Here is a 25216-nt window from a genome sequence, read left to right as displayed (position 1 = left end):
TCCTGGTCTCCGATAACGGGCCCCAATTCATGGCCATGCAATTCGAAACGTATTTAGCAGGTCAGGGAATTCGGCATGCCCTCGTCGCGCCATTCCATCCGGCATCAAACGGACAGGCGGAAAGAATGGTGCGATCTGCAAAAGAGGCCCTCACTAGGATGGGTCCAGGTGATTGGCAAACACGCATTGACCATTACCTATTAATCCAACACATTACCCCCAGCGCCACAACGGGTAGGAGCCCCGCTGAACTACTCATGGGCCGCCGTCTACAGTCTCACCTGGACCGTCTTCACCCAAATTACTCTGCCACAGCACCCCCAGACTCCACAAGCAAAATTCGGAGTTTTAGCATAGGGGATTCGGTATACGCCCACAACTATGCAGGGGGAACATTGTGGATGCCGGCAACGGTCATTGGCATCACGGGTCCACGATCGTATCTTCTATAACTGGAAGACGGGCGGAACTGGAAAAGGCACATCGACCAACTATGGGGTCGCCTGGCTCACTCAGACCTACGAACCGAGAACGAGAGCTACCTGCCAATACAGAGTCAACCACTCGAGAGCCCAAACACAGAGAACTACGACACCTGCGAGCCCAGGACAGAACAAGAGGTCGAACGCGAAACGGAACAACGCCAAGGCAACGAAAGCCAGCAGATCCCCGAGCGCCGAAGCAACGAAAGCCTACAGACCTCCGAACGCGAAATAGAGAAGGAAACCGATCCTGCAACTACTTCCGATCAATCCGAACTGCGACGTTCCACTCGCGTAAGGCAAACACCAACGTACCTTAGAGACTATATAACAAACCGCAATGTGCCGTCTAAAAGGGGAGGGGTGTTAGATATTAACATATATCGTGGCAAGTCTCCTCTCTGGTCCGCTGCTACCGCGGGAAACAGGTATCGTTCTGATTGGTCGAGAGGCGTACCCGACTCCTATAAAAGGGGAACCCTCTGGCCACAGAGTAAGCTGGATCACTATTACTACTAATAAAGAGCTGTTAAGTCACTACGTGCCCGCAGTCTGTTCTCTCGTTGCCCAGATCTAACACAGCCCAGGTTCAAATCCCAGTAAGGGTATGGCTAGCTGATGAGAGCTAAATAATTTGAAATAGATCTATACTAGTCTCCCTTTATTTATTTATCAGCACAAATACAACACAAATGTAACAAAGGCAACATTAAAAATATGGTTTTCTGCCTGGATGGTCTCCTGGAGAGAGCCGAAGGGCAGAAAGGGGAAGCAGTGTGTTCCCTCCCATATTTGGGCATACCAGGGGTTGTGACACAATACACACACACACACACACACACACACACACACACACACACACACATATATATATATATATATATATATATAGTGAACTAGTAGTCCTGGGAGTTATAATCATAGACTCACAGAATGGGGAAAAGTCATTTAAATGATCTAATTCAGTGTAGGAATCCAAATTAAACTGCTCCAGGCAGGGAGAATTGCTCTGCTTGTAACAAACAGGAACCTACATCCTTTTTTGGATAATGGTTTCTATTGTTGAACTGCTCTACTAGAAAGTTAGGGAGTTTTTAACCGTCAAATAGACAATAACTTTGGGAGCAGGATTGAACCAGTTGAGCACTGTGATGGCTCAACATTTGAACTGCAGATCCATGGGAATTAGAAAGACATTCTGGGGGGGAAATCTCTTCCTTGTTACTGCCAACAAGGATAGCAGTATGTGGTCACCAAAAGTTAAGCCTGATTTGGAGTTTTTATCTTTATATCTTTTTAAATAAACACTCTTACCAAACCACATATTTACCATTCCGTGTCTGTGCATTTTCATTTCTGTTTCAGTAAAAAAAAAAAACCACTTTTTTGTCTCCAATTACATTTTGTTGTGTTATTTTCAGCCCATTTATTTAACCTATTAAGACCTTTTTGAATTTCTTCTAAGGTTTACTTGTTAATTGTTCCATCCAATTTTGTAATCTCGCAAACCTGTTAAGCATTCAAGTCTCTTCCACTAATTTATCACAATAAACCTTCAATTTAACAGATCTTGATTTTACAGACTTCAGATGCAGTGGATTGAATCTGTACTGTATGCTGTATGCTTCTGTGCATGCATAATATCTTATATGCCATTTTCTTATGTGTAAAATATGCAAAGACAGTGACATATACCTATGTAAAAGCTGCTCCATCATTTTGCACATATGGACAATATGCGGGAAATTTTAATGAAGTGTCTAAAACAGTATGATTTTCCACATAGACCACATAAAGGTGTTCCATGCTCCTTGAAATATGAACATTTGCATTAATAATTTATTTACATTCTGGTATCGGACTTCTTATATTCGCTTTCATAATTACCACCCAAGATTAGTTGCGCCTACAAAAGTAAAGACATTGCAAAAGTAGCAAGTGCTTTGCAGATCATTTTTCTTAAAACGATCTATTGTTCCTTTGTATAAGAACTAATTATCTCCTGCCTTTCTTCTGTTTATCTGCCAATGGCCAGGCACTGGCTAACCTGGCCATTAGATCGGAGGGAGGGGGGATGGAATTCCACAGTGCAGTATGGTATGTTTGCACACACACACACACACACACACACACACACACAGGGAAGTCACAGTTCTGTGAGGAATTTAGCCATTTTTAACATTGTTAAAACACAATGGAAATTAGCAAGCAGTCATCTCAAAGCAATTGTGTTAAAGTTAGACTGAAGCCCTCTCTTGCAGCTGTTTTCTTTTTTTATATGGATCTTGAATAAACTGGTGTTAATCAGACTTTACCTATGGAAGAGATAGACCACAATAAATTGGGTCACCAATAGATTTTGCCCCAATCGATAATGCGAAGTGTAACTTCTGAGCAAAGCAGGGTAAAGCATATTGTCAACAAGAGATAAACCACTATGAAATATTAAATCCAGAATGTGATTTCATGTCTTGATTTTCAAGCAGACATACAGCAGAGAAACAGTGAGCCTCCACAGGTGTTCCTTGTGATTTTGGTTTCCTGACAGCAGAGTTGTGTGAAATTCTTTCAAAGGGAATTTTAGGAAACGTTACAGAATTCACAATAAAATGCCCAAAGTAGACAAATATGATCAGAAGTAATGATTTCGGGACTTTTCATCAGACAATCACATGACTCCTCAGGTGCATTTGAGAAGAGAAATGATCAAAGACAAAAGTGCACAATTCAATACAGTACAGCAGTGTTTTTCAACCTTGGCAACTTTAAGATGCGTGGACTTCAAACTCCCCGGCTGGGGAATTCTTAAAGCTGCCAAGGTTGAGAAACACTGCGCTACAGGCTCAACTTTCTCACCTGCTAATCCAATTGGGACCAATACTGCCATATTTTTTTCAGTAGTGATAGTGTTGAAAGAAACAGACTGCACGAACAGAAGGGTCTTTGTGTGTGCATGCCCATGTACACATTTTCCCCCATTTTGGAAAACAACAAACTCCTGTCTTTAACTCCCAGTATTTTTGTTGGAAGAAGATGCATTTGTTTCAATACTATGGTCCATTCCTTATGTAGACAGTGTGATTGTTTTATGTCTCATTAGCCTGTGTAGCACAAATCAATACAAAAAGCTTAAAGGAATGCTTCAAACTGAAAAATAAAAAGCCTTAATTTTCTTTTGTGTTTCTGAAAGGTCAAGTGCTGCAAATACTGGCCAGATGACACTGAGATATATAAAGACATTAAAGTTACCTTAATAGAGACAGAGCTTCTCGCTGAATATGTGATTCGAACATTTGCAGTAGAAAAGGTGAGCAAAGATAACAGTTTTTTCAATGTTTCTAGCCATGGTCTTGTTAAAATTAAGACACCTTTAAGTTAAATTCTTGTTCAAAAATTGTTTCTGGCTAAAGGCTGACTGTCTTTAACCGATTACCCTATTTCTTTGTTGCACTGATTTAAAGAATGTCCAGTTCCAGATTCTGGGTGCTTTACATAATCAAAATGACAAAACAATGACAGAGAAAGCAATGTGTATTTTATCTTGGGCCTGTTGTTATTCCTCATCATGCCAATCTCTTTTCTGGTAGCAAATAAGGTAGAAGATGGGGGTAAACTCCAAAAGTCCTCAAATTTTAAAAGAGGGTAAATGGAGTATGTTCTTTCTATGTCATTTGAAAATGCTCATTGCTGCTGCTTTTCCTTTTCCTTTTTTTCTCTTGTAACCAAATAACAGAGAGGCGCCCATGAAATCAGAGAAATCAGACAGTTCCACTTCACTGGCTGGCCAGATCATGGTGTACCATACCATGCTACGGGTCTTCTCGGATTCGTGCGGCAGGTCAAATCGAAAAGCCCACCTAATGCCGGCCCACTAGTTGTACACTGCAGGTTAGTTGACCTGTTTTGGCTTCTTTAGTTGAGAAAGATGTTGGTCACTTTTTATCCTTTTTAAATTTAGCACAGCTGGAACTATCTGGGTGCAATTAATTTGTATGTCATATTTTTAATTGCTACAGTTTATGAAATACCATTCATGAACAGGAAATAATGATGTATAATATTTGTTTTATGAATGTATCTTCCTCAACTGCAACAGATTGAAAAATCTGATTAGATTTAGACCCAATTTAAATGTTACAGAGTCCTTCCAAAAGCTTCTGGAATATATTTCTCCATTATGGCATTTCACAGTCATTGGCACACCAGCTACTTATTTGAGCCACCATTCATAAAAGGTGCATGCCCAATATAACAATGCAATACTGTTAACCAAACAAATGTGTGGCTAAATACATTTTAGGATTAGACAAATGGATTTTTAAAAGCAAGCAGCATTGATAATTAACAGGATCATTCCAGGCCTGGAGAGGAAATTTAATATTACTGCAATCCTAAAGAATACTTTATTGTTATTATTTCAATTGGATTCAATTAATTCCAACTGGGATTTTCCATAAGGCAGATGCAAGCTTCAGAAGATGATATTTTGGATATTTAAATGTTTTGCAACATAAAGTTGTTTTTTCCCAAGAAAAGGGTGTCTTCTCTTCAACTATGGTGATTTTTAAAAACTCTTTAAAATTGACATTTTGAGAAGATTTTATTCATTCTCAGTGGATTTTTTCCCCTAGATTTGCTGGCCCAAAGCCATCAAGCTGGCTTTGTGCCTAAGGCAGGACTAGAACTTTCAGTCTCCCGGTTTCTAGCTTGGTGCCTTCACCAGGACACTAAAGTGTGTAGCTGGTGCTCTTGTGATCTTTTTTTTTTTGGCATGTCACTCAAGAAAGACATAATATTTCCATTTTGGTGAAAGGAATTGCTATTGTTAAAATAATAATAATTGTGCTTTTGTGTTTACAGTGCAGGTGCTGGCAGAACTGGATGTTTTATTGTCATTGACATTATGTTAGACATGGCAGAAAGAGAAGGAGTTGTAGATATATTCAACTGTGTCAGAGAACTTCGATCTCGAAGAGTTAACATGGTGCAAACAGAGGTATTCTAAGCATTCTCTCATTTTCAGTTTTCGTATTGGATAGAATGAAAATCCTCTTGTTTGGTCACATATTGAAATTTAAATGCCAGGTACCCTACAACTCTTCCGTGAGTTTCCTTAGCCCGATTGTATAGTACGCTCTACAAAGTAGCAGCATAAAGCTAACCTCAAAAAGCTAGACATGGTTGGACCCAATATTTTGGGTTTTACCATTTTTTGCCTCTAGGTCGTGGACGTCAAGTTCAGGCATTTAAAATTCTTATTTTCTTAGACTTGTAATAAGAAAACAGACTGAACAGTTTTAAAAATTTGGAATTATGCCAGATAGAATGAGTATGTGTTAGATTTGGCTATGGAACATTGTTCCAACTGTCTGATATATTTTTTTTATTTCTCTAGGAACAGTATGTATTTATACATGATGCAATACTGGAAGCCTGTCTATGTGGAGATACCTCGGTTCTAGCTTCACAAGTTAGATCAGTCTATTATGAAATGAATAAACTTGATCCTCAAACCAATTCAAGTCAGATCAAAGAAGAATTTAGGGTAAGTCAATGATTGAAGCACATTTCAAAAAACCAAATATTGCCCAATGACCTTTTATTGTAGGGCTAAATTTAGCTAGTTTAATTTTTTTATATTACTCTATGAAGCATAAATTCTCTTCAAATTTAATTCCCTGGAAATCAATGTAACCCTGAAGACATTCACTCTTGAGTAACTTTCTGTCAAATTCATGTTATCTTATTTTGGTAGACTCTAAACATGGTGACCCCAACCCTTCGGGTAGAAGATTGCAGCATAGCACTTTTACCCCGGAATCATGAGAAGAATCGGTGTATGGATGTTCTTCCTCCAGACAGATGTTTGCCTTTCCTTATCACAATAGATGGAGAAAGCAGTAATTACATTAATGCTGCACTGATGGATGTAAGCTCTTGTCTTGGTTTTCTTAGCTAAATTGCAAGAAGCTTGGCCCCATAAAGGGCTCAAATCTTTCTGATATGCTTTCTGGGTTTACTTTAAAAATCTTAAACATTCCAATACATTCAATATAAGTTATATATATATATATATATATATATATATATATATATATATATATATATATATATATATATATATATATATATATATATATATATATATATATATATATATATATATATATATATATATATATATATATATATATATATATATATATATATATATATATATATATATATATATATATATGCTGGTTTTGTTGTATTCGGGTCTTTTCCCGTGTAAGGTTGAGATTGTCTTTGCAACGTTTCGGCAGGATCACACCTGCCATCTTCAAGCTGTGGGCTTAAGCTTAAGCCCACAGCTTGAAGATGGCAGGTGTGATCCTGCCGAAACGTTGCAAAGACAATCTCAACCTTACACGGGAAAAGACCCGAATACAAGACCCGAATACAACAAAACCAGCATATATATATATATATATATATATATATATATATATATATATATATATATATATATATATATATATATATATATATATATATATATATATATATATATATATAATGAAAATATGTGTTGAGAGGGGATCATAATGAAAATATGTGTTGAGAGGGGATCATAGTCCAGCCAACTTCATATTGCATAAATGTTTTTTAATGAGTCAGAAACATAGATTAAATTTCATATATTACATTAGCCAGTTGCAATACTTAGTTGACGTGGGCTGATCACAAAAAAGCTCAAGAGAGTCAGACCTCAACAGTGCATGGATAAAAGAACAGGAAAATATCAAAAAACGAAGAAGAAGACTGAACAGGGAAGCCAGAAAAAAATCTATAGAGAGGCAATGGCAAACCGCATTTATATTATTGTCAAGAACCATGCAGATGTGTCCTTAAAACATACTACCAGTGGTTCAGTTCATTCAACAAATCTAAATAAATAACAAAACAGATTCATGCAATTATGAATGTAATCAGTATGCCTCATATGTAATGTATGCATATTAATTGTGAAGAGGATCTCATTATGAAGCTAAGGCTATAAATATATACATTCTTGTTTGGGCTTATTTCAAAGTTTGTGTGCGTGTGTGTGTGTGTCTTTGTATGCATACAGTATCATGCACACATATAAAACAAGACTTTAAGGTAGCTAGTCAGCATAATAATATAGGGAGAAAATTTTAGTTTTCATTTTCATAGTAATGAATAGAGGAAAAAAGCCTGCTGGCGTAGATAATATACGGGCCATTACTTCAGTCAATTGATTCTTTTCTAACTGAATGAACATTTGCTAAGGATACTTTTACCGCTATCCACATTAAATGCAGATATGAAAGTTTTAATACAGTTATACCACTTAAGTAAAAGGACACTTAAGTATGTTTTACACTCTTTAGAGGTTTGTGGAGTATCTCTGACATTTTGGAACAGCAATAATTAAGGCTGTCACACATGTATACAGACATGCCAAAATGCAGACTTTAGAAAAGAACAAAGACATTCTCAACAATATTCCATGAAAGCAATCTTTTCTCATACTAGTTTCACAGTTAGCACGTACATCATTTATAATAAAGATACGTGGAAAGATTGTATGCTCAAAAGGTGGGAGTATCACATTAGTGATTATGCTAGTGATTGACGTTGCCTACAATATCCAAGATATATTGTACATTACATATATTGCAGTTAGCAAAGCCCTTGCCTGCAATAGCCACTTTCCTTCAACCTGCTGCCCTACAGTCGTAGACCAGTGGTGGGTTTCAGATCCCAGTGCAACCGGTATGGTGAAACGGGGCCTAACATCTCTCACATGCACACACGCGCAGCGTGCGTGTGCGTTCTTACTTCTGTGAGGCCTCCGTGATGCTCCAGCTGCTTGGCAGAGCGTCACGCTGGTGCTGTACGCTCCGTGTGCGTGCACGGAAGTGCCGAAGAGTTAAAATACAGGTAGGGAGCTCGGGTGGGCCCTCCGGAGCACCATACCAGAAAGGTACCTGGTACTCCTGGCAGGCACCAGTATGCCCATACCGGGGCATACCGCCAGCAATCCACCACTGTCATAGACCTTAAGACCCACAGCTGTTGGATACATCTGGAGGGAACCAGGCTAGAGATGTCAGCCTTATTTCATGGCTGTTTCCTCTTCACACAGGAGTTGTCAAATAGTACACCTCAGGCCATACAAAGTAACATGGCAGACAACAGTGTGATTAAAACACTGCCCCTTTTTTATATGGATTGGCATATTTTACAAAGAAGCTAGTGTGATCACAGCTACTATCTTGGTGTTGTTTTTTTAACCCATCGCCCTACTACCTACCCTTTGTCTATTCCTAAAATAAGTCTGGTTTCCCATTCCTTGTCCCTTGTGTTTGATGGCATTCTGCTGATGTACACATGTCACCAGGGACAAGAACCTCTGGTGCAGGTTTAAGACTATATCTGTATAACTTCACTATCTCCAAGTTCCATTTGGAAGACTGGGATTTAAAAGCAATTCTGTTCCGAGTCTAAACAGCTGTAAGTGCTTCCATGCCAGTTCAGCAGAAGCTTTTTCTTCTCTTTCCATAACATATAGAATATCGGTTTTTTGAAGAAAATATTATTAATATTCATTTTTTTCTTATATTTACTTTCTTACTGTAGCTTTAATCCTGACTTTAATCCTCCATTAAAATATCCTGCTTATTTTTCAGAGTTATAAACAGCCTTCAGCTTTTATAGTTACTCAGCATCCTTTACCAAATACTGTCAAAGATTTCTGGAGACTGGTTCTAGACTACCATTGCACATCAATAGTGATGCTGAATGATGTGGATCCAGCCCAAGTAAGTCAAAGACATGAATTTAGTAAAATTACTTTCGTCGTATGTAATGTCTCTTTCAAGTTGATTTTGACTTTAAGGGACTTCTCTTGATAAAACAGGATAGAAGGTGGCTTTCCATTATCTGCTTCCAAGATGTTCTTTTGCAGCTTCACAGTCCTGGAAATCTCCAGAAAGTGATCAATAAGTTCCTCACTGATTACAGAAAGGCCTTCAGTTATGTAGCCATATCAAGCTGTGGAAAAATGGGAAACCCAGAACATAATATTCTTAATAGCTAAAAGTGCAAATATTTGCAAGTTCTAACAATATAAGTCAAGGAGTACCTGAGAGCTTTGCACCAAGATTAAATATAAAAAAGATTCAACTAATCACAACAGTTACAGGAGCCAAACTTAGAATTTAAAATGAAGTGATAAATGGCTTTTGCCTTTTAAGTTCAACTATCAACAGTAAAGGCACTGGGAGTCGTGAAATATTTTGTAGACTAGCACTTAGTAGAGTAGCTATAAAATTTTATTCTCGAGTGGGAAGTGGTTTACTAGTCCAAATCAACCATTATTTACTGTGCCGCATAGATACAAGATTTATTTTTGTGATGCTGAAATCCTGCTCTTTATAATTGCTTCTTTCTTTCAGAAAAAAAAAGAGGATCGCTGACTGTCAGGCCCTTTCTTTAATAGTAGCAGTGCCATTAATTGCGTATCCTCATGGAGACATTTTCCTGGGGATGCTGGATGTCAGTTTAAGAAAATGCACTAGCTTATGCTACTGGGAAAGAGACAATTATGTCTCCAGACAAAGTGTGACATAGATGGTGACTTGTCATCAGTGTTGCTCAATAGCCATCTGCACTTAGAACTAAAATGGCGCTGGCATGACTTCCTGAAATACCACACTTCCTTTGAGCCTTACATGCATTATTTTGCTGTGTTCTTCCTGTCTCTTTCCAGCTGAAATGGCAGCAAACTCTACATCAAAAGTAGTCAGTCAGTTCCTGGAAACTGAAATATGAAAGTCTCTTACAAATACTGCTGAAGTTGAAAAATGGGTACCCATACTAAAGTAAAACTGCCCAGTTTTTCTAAAATTTCTGACTAAAATTATTTATTGTACTGCTTAATGAAATGTTTTGGTTAAAGAGGAGAACATTAACAGCTGAATCTGCTCTATTGTATGCTATATTTATCATAAATAAGGAAAATAGTTTTCTTTACATTTGAAATATTGTTGTCATTATTGTTTTAAAGTTCACAAGTAACACCCCTTCAGCAAGTAATTATAAATTTCAGGCATCCACTTGCATATTTTTGTATCCCAACCACAATCACTTGTCTCCAGGGAAATGCATGAAAGGCAAAAGATCTTGGGTGTTGTTGAGTTATTTTCAGAGTGAACAAGGAAAGGCTTGTAGGATCAAGCTGCTTAGTTGCTACTAAAAAGTGCATTTGACTTCTCAGCCATGTTTTGAATATTCAAAAGCAGGGAAACTTTTAAACTTTCCATTGGTCTTCCTTTGTTACCTTTTAAAACTTTGGAGGCCTGCTGTCTGTTGGCAACTAAACTTGGTTTCCTACGCTAATGTCTGTTCCAAAATGTTAATTAGGGTACATAGGGTGAAGTGGGAAAAGAAAACACACACTTCATTCAAATATTGTTTTACACAACTGATATTACCTTGTTGTTGTTTGAGTACACTTCTTCTGAAGAAATGATTGTCTTTATCTTTCCATAACACTTCCATAAAATAACACACAGTTTATTTGTGTGATTGGTTACTTCAAACCCTCCTTGCTCATAATTGTTTACAGCCTTTGGCAGGGAAAAGTAGTTCTGGTGTACAAATCGAAGGAAGGTATCCCGTGTGGGCCACCACACTGAAACCTTTTTTGAGTTGGCTAGGTAGATTCCTAGAATGTAGGGTTTGAAAGATCACCTTGTCTAACTTTCTGCAGGAAAGTGCTGCACTGCTACTGACTTCCCAACAGATGGCCATGAAGCCTCTGTTTATAAGCCTTCAATTTAAAACTGCTGACTCCTCCCAGGATAGTCTGTACCATTGTTGAATGATTCTTACCTTTAGAAAAAAAAAAGTCCATAGAAAATGTACTTCTTTGTATTTAAACTTGTTATGTCTTACCTTGTCTTGTGAAATAACTCTGAACTATTCCTTCCTGTCTTCTACATGACAGCCCTTTAAAAACAGCTGTCAGGTCTCCCTGTAGTCTTCCTTAAACATACCCAATGCTTCCAACCTTTCCTCCTAATTTTTCCATCCAGGCCACTTATCATTTTGATTACTTTCTTCTGGACGTGTTCCAGTTTGTCAACATCTTTTCAAAAAGATGATGCCTAAAACAGGATACAATATGTAAGGTGTGATTCTAATGCAGCATTGGAAAAGAACAATGACTTCTTCTTGACACTCTACTTATGTTGCTACAGCAAAGGATAACCTTTTTTTTTGCCAATGCATAATACTATTGGTGCATATGTAGCTTATGAACAACTATGAGACTGGATTCTTGTAATTCACGTGTAGTTTTGTTCAGTATGTCCTCTTCCTGCTCTATTCTCGTGCTTTTGGTTTTTCCTACGCAAATGTAAGACTTTACATTTGTTGTATCATCTTACTAATATCTGCCTATTGTTTCAACTCGTCAGTGTCCTCTTGAATTTTGATAGTCCCACAAAGTGTTTGCTAACCTCCTAGCTTTGTGTCATCCAAAAATGTGAAAATCTCATTTTCTAATCCATCAGCCAAATCATTTCTGAATTAAGCGAAACAGCACAGGGCTAGAATAAAGACACTCCTTTCTAGTACTTTTTAACATATTTATAATTGACCTGGAAGCAGGTGTGACTAGTGGAACAGCTATGTTGCCGGTGACAGTAAATTGTTCAAATTGGTAAAAACAATAAGAGTCTGTCAAGTGCCAAAGGATTCTTTTAGGGGAGTAGATGTCAAAATGGCAGATCCAATGTAAGGCACTATATAGTGATGTACATTGGAGCTGAAAATTTTAACTACTGACACAAACTAATGGAATCAGAGCTAAATAATCTTGGAGTAAGGGTAAATTTAATGAACTTCTCAACATAGCTTGTATACACTATTAAAAAGGCTTAATTACATGTAGGGATAATAAGAAATGGAATTGAAACTAGAGATGCCAATATCATAATATGTTGTGTGTAGTTCTGACCACCACACCTCAAAAGGAATACAGTAGAGCTGGAGAAGGTTCAAAGGGGGGCAGCTAAGATGATGAAGCAGCTAGAACAGTTTCCATATGAGGAAAGATTGTAATATTTGGGACTCTTTAATCTAGAAAGGAGGCAAACAAGTAGACACATGATTGACGTTGCTTGTAAAATTATGCAAGCAATTCTTTTCAGAATGTTTGCATAGTATTAAAATGTTTAAAACCCAAATACTTTAATTTTCAAATATAATTTTTACAAATTTTCTCCATGCAGCTGAAAGCTACTTTCCCCACATTTGATGGCTTTTCAATTTTCTTCCTATAACTAGCTTGAAAATAGAATACCATAGTTTGCATTATGTCTTAAAATACCAATAAGACTTCTGTATTGTGAGACTAGCAGACCATACACATGAAAGAAACTATAAGATTTCTTTCATGTGCATGGATTCTAAATTTTGCCAAGAAATATTTCATATTAAGAAAAGGGTTGTTCCTATCTGAGCAAGTCAATTTTGATTAGTCCAATACGTTTCATATGGCAATGCCTTTGAAGAGTATCCAGAAATTTTAGTGGGTGAAAAATGCATCAATTACATTTCTATTCAATATAAAACACTGGAATTATGTTATGCTGATATCAGAAGAGGTGTGCTGCTTGTTAATTGCTTCTTAGGCTGCATTTAAGATGTTGTTACTGACATTTAAAGGCCAAAATGGCTAAGGTCTGCATCTTCTGATGCAAACGTCCTCAAGCATTACAGTCTGAAAATGTCCCCAGTCTGTCCAGCATGAAATAGAGGGCACTTTCCTGTTAGTCCCAGGGTGGGGAGTGCCTTCTCTCAGGAAATGCAGTTAATGCACCTTCTCTTTTACTCCAGAGCATCAGACACAATATGTAATTTTCACCAGGTTTTTAATTGTTACTTCTTTGCAAGATTTTAAAGTAACTTCTTTCCATTTTTATTTTTGTAGCGTTCATTATATTGATTGCTAGCCTTGCATGTCCAAATGAATAGAGAGGGAGGATATAAATTAAATCCTAAATACAATCCTTCAGTAGTTCTCTGGGTTTGTTTTGTTTTGTTTTGCTTGGCCTTAACTGTCTGACTGAGCCCATTTGTAAATTGATGTCTGGAATATTGGAAAGTGAAGATTCAGGACAGATTAAGAGGGACTCAGCCTACCTAATATTATCTGCTATTTAAATGTTCCAGAGTATCTCTTTGATCCCCTGTGATTACTACACTATGCAGTATACTGTTGGAACAAATTGTCAAAAGTGGAAAAGGAGATATTTATATATATGGAAGTCAACTAAGGTTTCGGTGATATCCAGTAGTGTTGAGATTAAAGAAAAAATGTTACCTTGGGAAATGAAAAACAGATGTATTTCACACCCATGATAACCAGCAAAGGAAGGATTTTTTGTATGTGTGTGATAACCCCAGAGCAGCAGAATATTTTCCACAGAGAATTCCTTGCATGTGTTTCCCAGTTCTTTTTTAAAAAGAAGTTGGAAGTTCTTTTCCATCAGACATTTAGAAATAATTTGAAAATAATTGTTCATTTTTCTATTTAGTCTAAAATTGTAATTATTAATAATTAAATTCAATTTATTTATATTTTTGTTTTCTAAATAACCTAACCATTTTTGTTAAAACAAGTCTGTTAATAAATAAATAAAATTAAAATTATATGTGTCCTCTTTAAAAGTTTTCTCCTGCAGTGTATGTATTCCATATTTGTATAAACAAGATGTGTACTACAAACTTCACTGGAGTCTAGGTAGTAAAGTAGATTATATTCTTAGAGGCTGAGAATTGTTTCTGTATTTTTCTTTCTACAAAGATATAATTGCAAAATTAAACAACGTAAGCTTTAAAATGTTGGTCTTTTCTTGAAGGACTGCAAAGTGTCATCGATATATAAACATATATCGCATTATACCCTTTTATCTTTGGAAATAATCTTATTTTTCAGACAGTTAAAAAGACGTGACATCATTTTGTGTAAATGTAGCTTTCTGTGATCCTTTAAAAAAAAGATTTTGTTGTTTTTTTAAAACATTTATGGGGAAAGGGTACAAAGGTGCATAAAATTTTTTGGCAGCTCCCATGCTAGTGGTGGAAAATCCTCCAAATCTCACATTTTTTTCAATTTTGAAAACAACATTTAAAAGATAAGCATAGACAGAATTCTTACATTATATCAATCATGTGTTCAATCATCTCATTCTTTGTCACTTTCTAGTATATCAACAATTACAATAATATTTCAAATACATTTATTTTTGTGATCTGAGCCTTTTTGATATTGCTCCCTCCTCCCTGTCCCCAAATGGAGCCACTCCCCCCCTCCCCCATATCTTGTACATTGCTGCATTTCTCACCACCTCCCTTATTTTCATCCTCTAGGAGAGAAAAATGTTTTTTGGTGAAGGCTTCAGCCTCTTCCACTGTCTTAATTCTAATTCTGCTTCCTTCCCAGAAAATCAGCATTTCCCTCTGGCAGTAACCATCTAAACCAAACTCCTTTATTGTATAGTTTCTTTGATAAGGAGGAATACTTCCTCCTTCTTTCTCTAATTTTTTTCGGAATTTGCTTAAGAATGGTAATTTCTTTATCTTGATATTTTAATGGTCCCTCCCTTTGGGTCCCTAGCACCTCATCCCTCGTGGTCCTCCTAAGAAATTTAACATGTACCTCCCTTGGAACGTTGTGTGTTCTAGCATATGCTGAATTAATCCTATAGACCAGATCCATGTCCCACCACAACTGTTCTTTGTCTTGATATATTCTGCTAAGATTGTACTCATAATATCTTTAAGATTTTCATTCTCTGTTTCTGGTAGATTCTGGGATCTGAGAAAAAAGGACATTCTTTCAAGTTCTATTTTTGCCATGGTTATCCAATTCTACATTTCCCTTCCAGACTGCCTTAACCTCCCTTTCCAGCCCAGCTGTCCCCTCCTCCAACACCACAATTCTCTGTTTATTTTCTGTAATATGCTGTTGTACCTCTCTGAGTTCATCTAGCTTTCTGTGATCCTTGGAGCTCATATGGGCACCTAAAAAAAGAACACTTGAGTATATGGAGTCATCCTAAATAATACAATTACACATGAATTAATCTCTTTTTTCTGCAGTTATGTCCACAATATTGGCCTGAAAATGGTGTTCATCGACATGGCCCTATTCAAGTAGAGTTTGTTTCTGCTGATTTAGAAGAAGATATAATCAGTCGAATATTCCGAATTTATAATGCATCAAGAGTAAGGATCTTATTTGCTTATTTTTCTTATGAGAGATAGAAATATAGTTTGGGTTGATTTATTTTAATGTTTATTATTTGATGGAAGCATTCCATATAAAAAGTCCATAAAATATTCAATTTATAATGTAGACTATGTAATATTCTATAATTAGAATCAGCCTAGAAGCTCCAGTTGGAACAAAAGTATTGCCAGGATTTGGATGAATTTAGAAAATCTAGATTATATCTGATCAGTGTTAACTGCCTAATAAAAACATACAAGAATGAAGAACACTCAATAAGCAACTTTGCCAGGTCTTTTACTTGGTTATTTATTTATTTTCCAGAATTAAGAATACATACATTTATATTTTGAGCATTTTTTAACATTAATTATAGACTAAACAAATCAATAATCCTGAAGACTTTTTTTTTCAAATCACAAGTGTCTGTCAATAGAATTGAGAAATTGGAAGACATGTTGTTGTTTTTCTCTTTCCTTCCCTTTATTATAAATTAGTAGAAATTTTCAACAGATAAGTACAGTTTTCCAAAGATGCCAAGGAAGGGAGAGTTATTCTGAACGAATTGGTCTGTATTTAGCATGTTAACAATAAGTCATCAGAATGAACGTTTATTTCAGAAATTTGACAATGACAAGCATATTAAAAGAGCAACACTGTTGGAATTATATTGCAAATTTCAACTTGGTAGTCTGTGATTGCTGTAATATTAATCATATATTTGGCTCTTGCAGCTGGTACATTGTTTCACTTCAGCATATCTGTATTTTCAGCTGTTTAAAATATCATCATCTTAAATCTGAGATTCAAAGTCATAACTTTGAAATGTAAATTTCTTTAGAACATTGTAAGGAACAATCTTCTATAACAGTGTACAGTTGTAAGGCATAGATTATTTGAACTCAGAATAAATAACACTGTCTTTTTTTCTTCACCTGTTGGCTGGGTCCCCACAGCCGCAAGATGGCTACCGAATGGTACAGCAATTTCAGTTCCTGGGATGGCCTATGTACAGAGACACACCCGTATCTAAACGGTCTTTTTTGAAACTGATACGTCAAGTGGACAAGTGGCAGGAAGAATATAATGGAGGAGAGGGCCGTACAGTTGTCCATTGCTTGTAAGTGAATAAAACTCTTAAGGTGATAAATAACAGTGACTCTTATGAAGCTGAGGTTTATAATTTGAATTAGATTTTAATCTAATTCAAATACTACAACTCTGTAAAGTTAGAGCTATAATTGTCCGTAGTACAGATGAGGCTTATAGGATGGGGAGCGGGGGGGGGGGGAGTTAGAGTGCAGATAGCTTGCCCCAAACTCACCTAGTAAAAGTATTGCAAAAGCAATATTCAGACTGGAGAGTTCTTAATTTACAGCCCCGGAGCAATTTAACAAACTCATAGACAATCTGTTTGTCAATAATTGTTCAATACAGATAATAAATTCTGAGTACTGCCACACAGAGAACTAAATCAGAGAGGACTATAGTCTTTCTGCTCTTTTTATATGTTTCCCAGAGGTAACATTATTAACATTGCTTAATGGAAAATGGTGGATTTCACCGTGCTCCTTTGTAAGGAAGGGGATAACGTTTCTGCCACTGTTTCATCCCATCTTCTTCCTGCTGCAGCAAATTGTATACTATTTGTACTGCATGGGAAGGGAGCCTCAGAAGGATTGGCTGGAAGGTAACTCATGATATCACGAAATTGGAAGGGACCACTAGAATCATATCAGTTTTCTGCAAAGTACAGAAAAAGCAATAAAATCATCCTTGAGAGGTGAATAAAGATAGAGTTCCAGTAATAAATAATTGGAATTCAGGAAGATTTGTATTGCCATAGTGTAACCACAAAGAAAATAATATAATAAACTTTTGCAAAGAGAATTCTTTATTTATTGTCGAATCCATTTCAAGCAACATAAATACAGAGTCTACATATGGACATTACTGGATGCACAACACTGCAATCAAACTGACAACATAATAGGAAATGGAAGAATGAGAAGTGCAATCTATTGAGCCTGGTGGAAGACACCATGATTTATTGATGTCAAATATATAGGCTAAACCTAAGAGAAAGAAACTGACTGGGTTAACAAGATTTGATGTGGGCAGTATGCAGTAAGAATATAAGATTAATGTAAGGAACAGATTCAGACAATGAATCAATTATGCACTTGAGAGTCTAAGGAGCTGTACAAAGAAATGAGACATTGTGAAATTGAAGTAAAAACAATCTAAAAGTTTCAAAGATGAGAAGATCCAAAGAGCTTTCAGAGCATGAATAAGGACTTCTAGTTCTAGTAAGAAAGGACAAAGAAAAATACCTTAGTTGAGAATGTCAACAAAAAGAGAAAAACAATTTTAAAAAATGAAATGTTCTCTGTTCAGAAAAAAAACAACAACCTAGAATTAGAAACGTTGAGAAGTAATCAGGAAGGAGATCTAATAGACACAAATGAGATTAAAGGAAGATTGAAAGATTATGGTAGATGGCAGCCAAGATGAAGCAAAAGCTCTCTTTGCTACCATCTAGTGGTCAAGTAAGCAATAGGTTGATAATCCTTGGTGAAAAATAAGGGGGGGGGGGGGAAATACTGTACTGAATGGGAAATCTGAAGCATACGGGCATCACAGAATCAATGTTCTGTATGATGATAGAACACCGCTTTTTCTATAGCTGGTAATATTGGATTGGAATTTCAGATGGAAAAAAATATCAGTTTTTGTTCTTGCAGTGTCATTTGGTAGCATTAAATGGACATCAGCACAGTTAACAGTCAGATGCAGACAAGATTGCTTAGCTGACATCTGATTAACTTTAGATGAGTGAAGGTGATAGATAATTTGGTTTTTCTTGGGCTTAGGAATAAAGGAGGAAAGTATGTTAGAGGAATTAAAAAGGGCATCAATCTTAGGGAGAAAGGCTGTGACAAACAGACAAGTTCACACAGGATAAGGACATTTCTGTGACAAGTTCAGAACTATTAAAGTTAAAACGATCTTTTGGGCAAGGAGAAATTCATCTACTTTGGGGATGTGATAGAAATGGACAAAGGACTAAAAAAAATGACTACACTTGGCCTGCTGAGATATGAAGAAGAAAATAATAAATAAGAGAGATAGATGGGGCCAAGATTAAGAGAATTTCCTTGAAAGAATTATGATTGTTGCTAAGGATAGGTCAAGATAGAGAATACTTTTGTTTGCCTGTGCAGTCACCAGGAATTGAGCCTTACAAAAAATGCCTGGGTACAAAAAAAAATAGGTACATAATGGGAAATTATGTATTGAAATAATGTGTAGTTTGGACCACCACTTTTAAACCTATTTTCCATGACAACCAGACTATGGCTAAACTGCAATATTTCAACCCTCTTCTTTATAACCTTCCTCACTTCTTCCTAACCTTAGTGTAGGATAAATCAGAATAAATGCTAATTTTGTTTGGTGTGTTTTGTTAACCCACCCATTTGATTTTTGAGGGTAATCATTGTGAGAACATAGCCAGTTGTGGATTATTCAGTAAATGGTGATCAAACCGTGGCTTAGCATAATATGTTAATTTATGTATTTCTTCACTTTCTTTGTGCTTCTCCATCTTTTTCTCTGTCACATTCATATGCAGTCCAGTGGTGGGATTCATTTACCTTCCTTACCGGTTCGCAAATGTGAACTTGCCCACACACTGCATCTGCACTTGCGCACCGCTTTCTGTGCATGTGCAGTGCTCCCACATTACATCGGGGTGGGTGGGTGGAGCCTCCCGCAGCCACCACTACCAGTTCGTCCGAACTGGAAAGCACCAGCTTAATACCACCTCTGATGCAGTCAGACTATAGTCTTTCTGACTGAACTATAAGGTTCTTTTAAAAATTAAAAATTAGCTACTATCTAGATTTTGTTAAAATTACCCCTCTTTTCAGCTGATCATGGTCCAGTAGTTTTATCACACTGTTTTCTAGTTTTCTCACCTGTTGAATAAAAATTATAATATTTTATTTTGGGAGGTTTAGCTCATTAACGCTTTGAGATGCACATCTGGGAGGTCTTTTTCAAATGCAAATGTATATTATCTCTCTTGATTACTCAAGATATTAAATGGTTGTACTACCTCTCATGTGTTTGCACACGTGCATAGCACTTTGAGGTAGCATAGGAAGGGGGAAAAGCTCCAACATAATCCTTTTAAATGACTTTAGTTTAATTAGATGCTGAAAGAATGGCACAATATTATCTAGCGTTTTGGCAGCAGGGAACATTCTTTTCATGCTGTCTGGATGTGACAGATGTGCCATATTGTAGTTCCTTTGAAAATCAACCATTTGTGAATGTTGTCTTTAAAGAGTTGCAAGCTAACTAGTCTGCACTCTGGTAATTATTAAGGTTTATTATTTTCAATGAAGTGCCTCTAAAGGATGCTGATTAGAATAGCTGTAAAAATAACAGGGTTTCTAGAACGGGATGAATTTCTAGAAAACTAAAAATAACCAGAGATAAAGCATTATAAATGCTGAATTTAATCATGCAAATAAACGCATGCAACACATTTTTGCAATAAACTGCTTTATTGGGTTCTGATATTCTTGGGATAGATATAGATAATCGAATATCTATAATATAAATTATTAGTATAAATAAAACTAGTGGGGAATGGAAGGATTTATATTCTTCGCAGTTATCTGTTCATTAGCACTCTGAAGATTGGTCTCTCTCAGAGAGTTGTTGAAGCCACTTGGTGGTTTATCTGCATCCTCAGAATCATCTGAATTAAGAATATAAATGGGTGTGGAACCTTCTTGGCACTGTTGAAAGGACTGCATTGTAAACAGGAGATAGTTGCTGTCATATCTCTCCCTCTGGTGAGGGAGTGTTGTTCAATTTTAAAAATAGATATGAATATATATCTAAGGATATAGATTTAGGGCCCAATGTTCAAGTTATCAAGATCCTTCTGAAGTTTGAGTCTTCCAAAGTGTTGGCAATACCCCCTAGCTTGTTGTTGACCTCAAATATTTTAAGTTCCCCATCTATCTCTCATCTAGATAACTTATGAAGATGCTGATGAGCACTGGGCTCAAGACAGAACCTTGAGACACCCCACCGTATGCTTCCCTCCATGTAGATGTAGCACATTGAGAATCACATGCTGAATGCAGTCGGTCAGCCAACTTTGAATCCATCTGCACACTTTTTGCTCCTTCTGCTGCTAATGTACTTAAAATCTTTTTAGATACATTAGCAGCAGAAGGAGAGAGAAAACTGTGCAAGCATTAAAATCAAAAGTTCTTATGTTAAGAGACACCTAGTCAGTAAGGTTTGTCTGGTATGATCTGTTTTTAACAAACCCATACTAGCTTCAAGTGATCACCTTGTTTATTTCTAGGTGCTCATAAATCTTCTAAATCTTCTTCTAAATAAAGTTGTATTGTTAACACGATTCCTAATATAATTTGTAACTTAGCCTAACAAGGGTGGATAAAGTAATTTTGTCCTTAAGCCTAAAAGCCTGGGAAGATGAGAATTCTAAGATCCCAAAGACTATAGCTAGAAACGCCATGAGCAATAAATATTTATTCTGCTTAGCTTATTATTATACAGCAAATCCAGTCTGTGGATAGACTATTTAGGCAACGTGAACGCTCATTGGTTGTATATAATTGAATAAAATAAGCTTATTTTAGGAGGTGAAAAAAAAATCCTTAGGTACTGTAATAACAAAATCTAAAAAATAATCAAGTCATTTTGCTGTTTTTCTTACAGAAATGGTGGTGGCCGCAGTGGGACATTTTGTGCAATCAGTATTGTTTGTGAAATGCTGCAACACCAGAGAGCTGTTGATGTATTCCATGCTGTGAAGACTCTAAGGAATAATAAGCCAAATATGGTGGACCTTCTGGTAGGAGTTCTTTAAACTGTACCACTAAGTAGAAAATTATACCTGTTTTCGTAAGGCATAGTGACATTTTGGTGATTTATGTGGAGTACTGTTCATAAACGCAAGCCTGTTGTTTCCTAAAGGGGATAATGAAATCACTTGACTTATAAAAAGCATTTTTATGCTACTTCTTGAGTCTTGTTCAAGGTGTGTTAGATTTTTTTGTGCAAATGTAACAACTTTAAACAGAACACCCTTATTAATTTTCTTTTCTGGCAGGGCAATCCAAAAGGAGAACAGACTTTGTATGGCAGAAATAATAGTCATGTAAAATGAAGATTTTCAAATTATATATTTTATAAATAGCTTAATCTCCTAATATTTATCAAGACTGTGAATTTCAGTTTGACATTTAGTGTATTGCATTTAATTATGGTTCTTCTATCTTGCAGAAAGATTAAAAGAGTTCAGAAACAAAGGGCCAGGAGCAATTATTTCCTTGTGTTGTACTTTGTGAAACTACTTGAAATGTAGAAAGGCTGAAAGGCCATTGGTGTTTTATGTATGTGCAAGTATGCACAAGTTTGCATAACAATTCAGTATGTCAGGATATAGTCTATTTTGTTCATCATTACTACAAGAAGAAGTTGTGTCTGTCCTTTAGTCATGAAGAAATTCTACTGCCATCATTTGTCAGTTTACTAAAAGTCTCTTTATATAGTGAAACAAATATGCATCTGCATCAACAGAGGGATAGAATCAAGATCACGTGAAGTGTTAATACCACTTTATAATGCCTTGGTAAGGCCACACTTGGAATACTGCATTCAGTTCTGGTCGCCACGATGTAAAAAAGATGTGGAGACTCTAGAAAGAGTGCAGAGAAGAGCAACAAAGATGATTAGGGGACTGGAGACTAAAACATATGAAGAACGGTTGCAGGAACTAGGTATGTCTAGCTTAAGAGAAAGAAGGACTAGGGGAGACATGATAGCAGTGTTCCAATATCTCAGGGGTTGCCACAAAGAAGAGGGAGTCAAACTATTCTCCAAGGCACCTGAGGGTAGAACAAGAAGTAATGGGTGGAAACTAATCAAGGAGAGAAGCAACTTAGAACTGAGGAGAAACTTCCTGACAGTTAGAACAATTAATCAGTGGAACAGCTTGCCTCCAGAAGTTGTGAATGCCCCAACACTGGAAGTCTTTAAGAAGATGTTGGATAGCCATCTGCCTGAAACGGTATAGGGTTTCCTTCCTAGGCAGGGGGTTGGACTAGAAGACCTCCAAGGTCCCTTCCAACTCTACTATTGTATTGTATTGTATTTATGTGATGCTGTATTTGTTATTTTCTTTCATTTCTTGCAAGGCACATCTTTTTAATCTAAGTATTCTGCATATGGCAGACTACATTGTATATCTCTATGATCCTATTACCAATGCATACATGTTTTCCAGATTGGGTCACAGTGGCCCTGTCTAATAGATTAAAAAAAATCTACACAGAAAAAAATGTCATTAAATATTTGTAATTAATTCATTATACAACTTGACTTTCTTTAACTCCTCCCCACAACTAACTTCCTCCCTTTTCTTGTTTTGACTCTTCAGGATCAATATAAATTCTGCTATGAAGTGGCTTTGGAGTACTTGAATTCTGGCTGATACTGCAAGTAACGTTGAGGGAGGCAAAATGTTTCACTAGCACAGTCGAAGCAAGTTGCTTCATGATATCTGTGTGTATGAGATGAGAACTTCTCGGTGTTACACTTTAATTGCTTTGTATTGGCTCTTTTTAAGAGCCCAAGAGAGTCTTTCCAAAAATGCTTGCACTGCCCATTTCCTATAGTATGGCCGTTGCTTGAGTCACAGTCCCACAGTTCCACACCAACACACTCTGGGACTGGACACCACTATCATGCAAACCCATCGAAGAGCCTACTATACCTGCCTAGTCATCTGATCAATCCAAGAGCACAATTCTATTCTTAATGACAATGTTTGTACCTTTCTGTTGTACTATTTTTTTTGTTGCCAGTGATCCTTGTTATTGTTAAAGATTAGTGTACATTTTTGTTCTGTGGAGAATGCTGCCTAGCATTTTGATACTGTATTTTAGTTACATTTGTATTGTATTTGCTCCTAATAAACAAAGCACGCGTAGCTTGAATTGAACTAAAAGCTATGCCCACAGACCACATTAATCTTGCTGACTTCAATTTTCTGTCCAACTTGTATTGTTTCAGAAGAAGTGATTTGATATACATCCATTAAGAAAATGGAAAAAATACAGGAGGATCAGATTACTATATCCAAAGCTTTTCCCGTTTGTTTATATTGTAAATATTTTTTATTTCATCAAATTATTTATTCATTAAAAAGAAACCTTTTGTGAAGCACAATGACTGACAATCATTTTTATTAAATCTTGGAAATGCTTGTTGTATTATATTGTAAACATTTGTTTATCCTGTCTGGATTTTCAGCTTAATAAATAAGTACATATTTTTTAAAATCTCATTTAATATATAGCATTTTATGGCCCACATTTGCCTTTAGGAAAAGCTAAAGGTTTCCAAGTTTTCTATTCAATATAGCATACACTAAATAGAACTTTGATTCTTTATGTTTATGACTCGGCATTGGAGCATATTCTTTGCATGCACGAATCTCCCAAACCGATTCTGTGGTCTCCAATGACAGAAATTGATAGTGTTAGTTGACTTGAAACTAAGAAAACTGGTTTAGAAAACAACTGATCATTTAGATTGACAGCCGTGGATATAGCAAACCAACTTATTATTTTTTTACTAGTGTTTTCCCACATAGGTAGGGACCACTTCTCTTTCTCTCCGTTTTTTAGATCAGCTGAGTATTGATTTGATGATTGTGACATATATTGACTGATAGGCTTCTTGCCCAAACTTGATGTGGGTTGAGAGAGAGTGCCTGGCCCAAAATCACCCAGCTGGCTTTCATGCCTAAGGCAGGCCTAGAACTCACAGGTACCTGGTTTCTAACCTGGTAGCTTAACCACTAAACCCAACTGGCTTTCTAAAGCAGACAAACAACTCTTTTCCATTTTTACTCCTTTGTTTACCACAGTGTTCCGCCCCCTATTTTTTATTTTTTTAATTTATTACTAAATGTATATATCGCCTATCTTATTATCCAAAGCTGCTTAAAATATGAATGTCCAGGACTAGTATTCCACCCTAAAGGAGTCTATAATCCACGACGAACCAGTTTGGCCTTATAGCAGCTGCATTTTAGTATCAGTGACAGAACAACAATTAAAGACAAGAGAGGGTGTAGTAGAGGAGGGAGGAAAATTCTGAGCATTCACAATCAGTCCAAAACAGTTGACTCTGCATGTATAATATATGATGGTTTGTTACTCTTTGGGAGCCACTCACATGGAGCCTTCTCACATTGTAAGAGCCTGCATTATTTGAAGGAGACATACCAGAGCTATTCCAACATGGTTCTAACCATGTCTAAATGAGAACAATTCTCTTGAACCTCAGTTTATTTTTTATT

General features: G+C 36.5%; 1 protein-coding gene across 6 annotated transcripts in view; it reads left to right on the top strand.

Moving 5' to 3' along the window:
* Nucleotides 1–24144, top strand: part of PTPRM (protein tyrosine phosphatase receptor type M) — a 471605-nt gene extending 447461 nt beyond the window's left edge. For 3 of the 6 annotated variants that reach the window (XM_081950797.1, XM_081950796.1, XM_081950795.1), the window contains 10 exons: nucleotides 3673–3789; nucleotides 4216–4370; nucleotides 5343–5478; nucleotides 5878–6027; nucleotides 6238–6411; nucleotides 9182–9313; nucleotides 15666–15791; nucleotides 16752–16915; nucleotides 21565–21700; nucleotides 23288–24144. In XM_081950797.1, coding sequence (XP_081806923.1) covers nucleotides 3673–3789; nucleotides 4216–4370; nucleotides 5343–5478; nucleotides 5878–6027; nucleotides 6238–6411; nucleotides 9182–9313; nucleotides 15666–15791; nucleotides 16752–16915; nucleotides 21565–21700; nucleotides 23288–23341 — 1344 coding nt within the window. In that variant the 3' untranslated portion in view covers nucleotides 23342–24144. The remainder of the gene's footprint in view (nucleotides 1–3672; nucleotides 3790–4215; nucleotides 4371–5342; nucleotides 5479–5877; nucleotides 6028–6237; nucleotides 6412–9181; nucleotides 9314–15665; nucleotides 15792–16751; nucleotides 16916–21564; nucleotides 21701–23287) is intronic. The other 3 variants (XM_081950800.1, XM_081950799.1, XM_081950798.1) reach the window with 2 other exon arrangements.
* The last annotated feature ends 1072 nt before the right edge of the window (nucleotides 24145–25216 follow it).

This window comes from Natrix helvetica, assembly GCF_964273705.1.
Source record: "Natrix helvetica genome assembly, chromosome: 4".
NCBI lineage: Eukaryota > Metazoa > Chordata > Lepidosauria > Squamata > Natricidae > Natrix > Natrix helvetica.
This window is presented reverse-complemented; position numbering and strand designations above follow the sequence as displayed.